The 3,672-nt window shown below is 55.1% G+C and overlaps 1 protein-coding gene across 6 annotated transcripts in view; it reads right to left on the bottom strand.

Moving 5' to 3' along the window:
- LOC103620516 (syntaxin-binding protein 4) overlaps positions 1 to 3,672 on the bottom strand; it is a 56,457-nt gene that overhangs the window by 25,916 nt on the left and 26,869 nt on the right. For all 6 annotated transcript variants that reach the window (XM_017741307.1, XM_017741306.1, XM_017741308.1 and 3 more), the window contains one exon: positions 3,041 to 3,115. In XM_017741307.1, coding sequence (XP_017596796.1) covers positions 3,041 to 3,115 — 75 coding nt within the window. The remainder of the gene's footprint in view (positions 1 to 3,040; positions 3,116 to 3,672) is intronic.

Here is a 3,672-nt window from a genome sequence, read left to right as displayed (position 1 = left end):
ACCTTGTGGCTCGGCACAAGTCCCTGACGGGAGGGGGCAGCCGGGGGGGGTCGGGCTGTGCTGCCAGGGAACAGGGACAGGAGGAGAGGGAACGGCCTCAGGCTGGGCCAGGGGAGGCTCAAGCTGGACATCAGGAGGAATTTCTTCCTCTAAAGGGTGCTCAGGCCTTGGAGTGGGCTGCCCAGGGCAGTGATGGAGTCCCCACCCCTGGAGGTGTCCAAGGAAGGCCTGGACGTGGCACTCAGTGCTCTGGGCTGAGAGATCAGCCAGAGGTGGGACTTGATGTTGAAGATCTTTTCCGACCTCAGTGATCCTGTGAGTCTGTGACTCTGTTCCATAGTGCCAGGGCACTGCAGAGAAGCAGCCTTTCCTTCCTGCTGGCCGTGTGAGCCCTGTTAATCCCAGAGCCCCTGTTCCCGGGATGCGGGGGATGCATCCCGCGTGGAGACACAATGAATTCAGTATTTTATCCTGCCAGGACTGAGAGGTGCAGCACAAACTGGCTTCTCCCAGTGATAAACCTGACAGACCAGGCTGATATCTGTGCAACGCAGAGAAACAAGGAACTATTGTAACTTTCAGGCTGAGAATGAATAAACAATAATTATGACTATGCAATAAAATTATCCTCATTAGCTGAAGGTGAGCACAGACGAAAATCAGATTCAAGCATCACCTAAACCTGGTGAGTCCAGCTCTAAATCTGAATTCTCTGCTTTGAGCCCTGGCATTACTGCTGCTCTCCGCGGCCCAGCTGATGCGACAGGCCCAAAACATGCATCTGATACACGCCAGAGACTGAGTTCCACGAAAAGCACAGGTAATTTGGGCCTATAATTAACTCCAGGGACAAATAATAGCGTTTATGACTCCAATTCACCCGAGGGCAACCACAACAAAATGCTACTCAGCTGAGTCATTGGGAAAATTGGCATGAGGGTTGGATCCAAACCCAGAGCCATGACGTTCCCTCCTCCAGTGTGCCTTGAGCGCTCGGGGTGAGGAAGGATCTGAAAATAAACTGCATTTTCTCTGCCCTGTGTCCTCCTCAGCTTTCAGGTCTCGTGAGCTGCTTTGCTGGGCAGTGGGAAGGTGGGAAGCTGCCCACAGCTCATGGCATGGCACCTTCACAGGCATCACCGCCAGAGATGATGCCCCACTTCCCCCCGGCTGCCTGCTCACCCACGCTCAAGGACAGACTTAAAAGATAACAAGGCATCCCTAAAAGATAAAACGAAGTGGGGAAAAAAAAGTAGAGAGCAGAAAATCCCCCTGTTCCCACAGCCCTTAATCCTGGAGATATGTATTCGTGTATTAAACAGTTTGCGAGATGATTATGTAAGTGAAATCTCTGCAAATCTTTTGGAAAAAAAAAAAATAAATAAACTGATTACTTCCCCTCTCTCCCTCTGGCTAACCTTTTGCAGATTTAACAGATAACCAACAGTGAACGGACGCCAAATGAATTGCTTAAAGTTTCATTGCCCTGCCGGCCTGCCCCAGGTCCCTGCAGGGCGACTGGGGACTGCCGGCAGCAGGGGGGAGCTGCAGCCGGCGGAGCCGGGCGTGCGTGTGCTTTAGGAAACATCTGCTGCAATTTGGGATATTAGGAGCCACATCGACATGCACGAACAGCTTGAGACAGATCAGCGCGGAGGCAGAAAACCTGCGCTGGGGGCTCTGGCTGAGAAATCAAGTGTTTCCCGGAGCAAGTCCTGCTGCTGCCGGACACAGGGAGCTGCTGAGCTGTGGGATCCCATCCCTCCTGCCGGGACAGAGTGTGAGATTTGCCCCTCCAAGGGAACTGCTGTGATCCACAACTGCATCCTGAGCATCCCTACTTGGACCAAAGGATCTCTGGTGACCTACTTGCTTCACCCAGCACTTCCTCAGCAGCTGCTGAAGGACTTGCACTTAATGTAATAATAGGAGATGCTACTTCCCCTGGCAGAGGGTGGCTGAAAAGCAGCCCGTCATTAATAGCAAATAATTCTTGCACCAGTGTATTGCTGTGTCAGAATTAGCCTCAGCCCTGTCATTACAGCACTCTCACTGCTCTGCCAAGGCAGGAGCTCTGCGCAGCGGCTGATGGATCAGGAACGAATCCATCATCTCTGACACTAACGGGATGTGGGTGCATTGAGCAAGTGACTCTGGCCTTCAGCCACCCACACGCAGAGCAGAGCCCCAGAGCCGGGAACCTGCCTGCCCACAGCCTCACTCTGCCAAATCCCACCCTCGTTCCTCTGCTTCCTGCCACACCTCGGCTCTCCCGAGAGAAAAAGGGAGAGGATGTGCCAGCACACTGTGCTGCATCTCCCATGGGATGTCAGCAAAGACCCCACTAATCCAATACCTTGGTTCCCACAGCTCTCTCATGGCACCATCATTGTCCCACACAGCTTAAATCCAGTCAAGACAAGACTGAACTCTTCCCTTCTCCTTCCAAACCCTCTGAGTCTCTCCAGAGAGAGCAAGGTTTTCCAGGGAGCTACAAAGGGATGGGTTTCAGGGAGAAACTTCTCATCCTCCCTGAGGCGGAGGAAACCTCTGGGGAAGGAAGACCTTAGCTCAACATATCCAACCAGAAAGGAAAGGGAAGATCCTGCTGTCCCCGTACATCTTCCTCCAGAGCCCTGTGCAGGGTGTGATAAACCACCACACAGTGCAGCTGAGGGAGGTGTGCCACCCTACAGCCAGGACTGGAGCAGCCCTGGTGCTCCCTGGGGAAACACCTGTGGAAATCTGCTCAGTGCCGGAATGTCCCACAGACCCAGCACAGGCAGGGCTGGAACTGGGAGCCCCCAGCTTTGGGATGTCCCACAGACCCAGCACAGGCAGGGCTGGAACCAGGAGCCCCCAGCTTTGCTTCCCTTCCCTTACAGCTCCATTGAATTCCCACCAGTGCACAGTTATCAAAGTCCCCTTGCCAACTCCACCTTCCCCATGGGCTTAGAGCCTGATTTGCTCCAAGACTCTTCAGCTGTGGTGCCAAGGAGTGCCACAACGCCCCTTCCCAGTGTGCCACGGCCCCCCTTACCTGGCATCGTCATCGCGGGCTATCAGAAGGCGCATGTGGCTGGTGGCTGATGCCGTCCTCAGGATGTCCACGGCCCTGGAACACAAGGCCCATGACACGTCAATCCCAGCTCCCAGTCATGCTCCACTGGTCTTACCCTGCTCGCCTGAAAGCTGGGCAGAGACCCCTGACCTGGGCAAACCCTGCCAGCAGCCGAGGCTTTGGCCAGATGCCAGTGCAGCAGCCCTGTTCCCTGCCCTGGCTGGGAGGCTGGGGGGCAGCCAAGCCATATCCTGATCTTCCCACTTCTGCCACAGGTGAGAAGTCCCTGCTAACAAAACCCAGAAGATGCCCGTGGTGGTGAGCAAATCCTCCTGCACAGCCCGTGGCAGGGGGCTGGAACGAGGGGGTCTTTAACATCCCTTCCAACCCACCAGACACCCAGTCTGTAATTCCCCACCTGCGGAAGTTTCCATCTCAGGGATGGCCAAATACAGGTACCCCTGGGAGCCAGGCACAGCCTCCCACAGCCACAGAGGTGTTCTCAAGGACATCACCAAACCCAGCTGCTCTGGGCCTTTGGGACCAGAACCAGCTCCTCGTGCTGCTTCCCATGCAGCCTCGGCACCCCGCGCTGGAATGCAAGGCAGACA

Source organism: Corvus brachyrhynchos, unplaced genomic scaffold (assembly GCF_000691975.1).
Source record: "Corvus brachyrhynchos isolate BGI_N302 unplaced genomic scaffold, ASM69197v1 scaffold58, whole genome shotgun sequence".
Taxonomy (NCBI): Eukaryota; Metazoa; Chordata; class Aves; order Passeriformes; family Corvidae; genus Corvus; species Corvus brachyrhynchos.
This window is presented reverse-complemented; position numbering and strand designations above follow the sequence as displayed.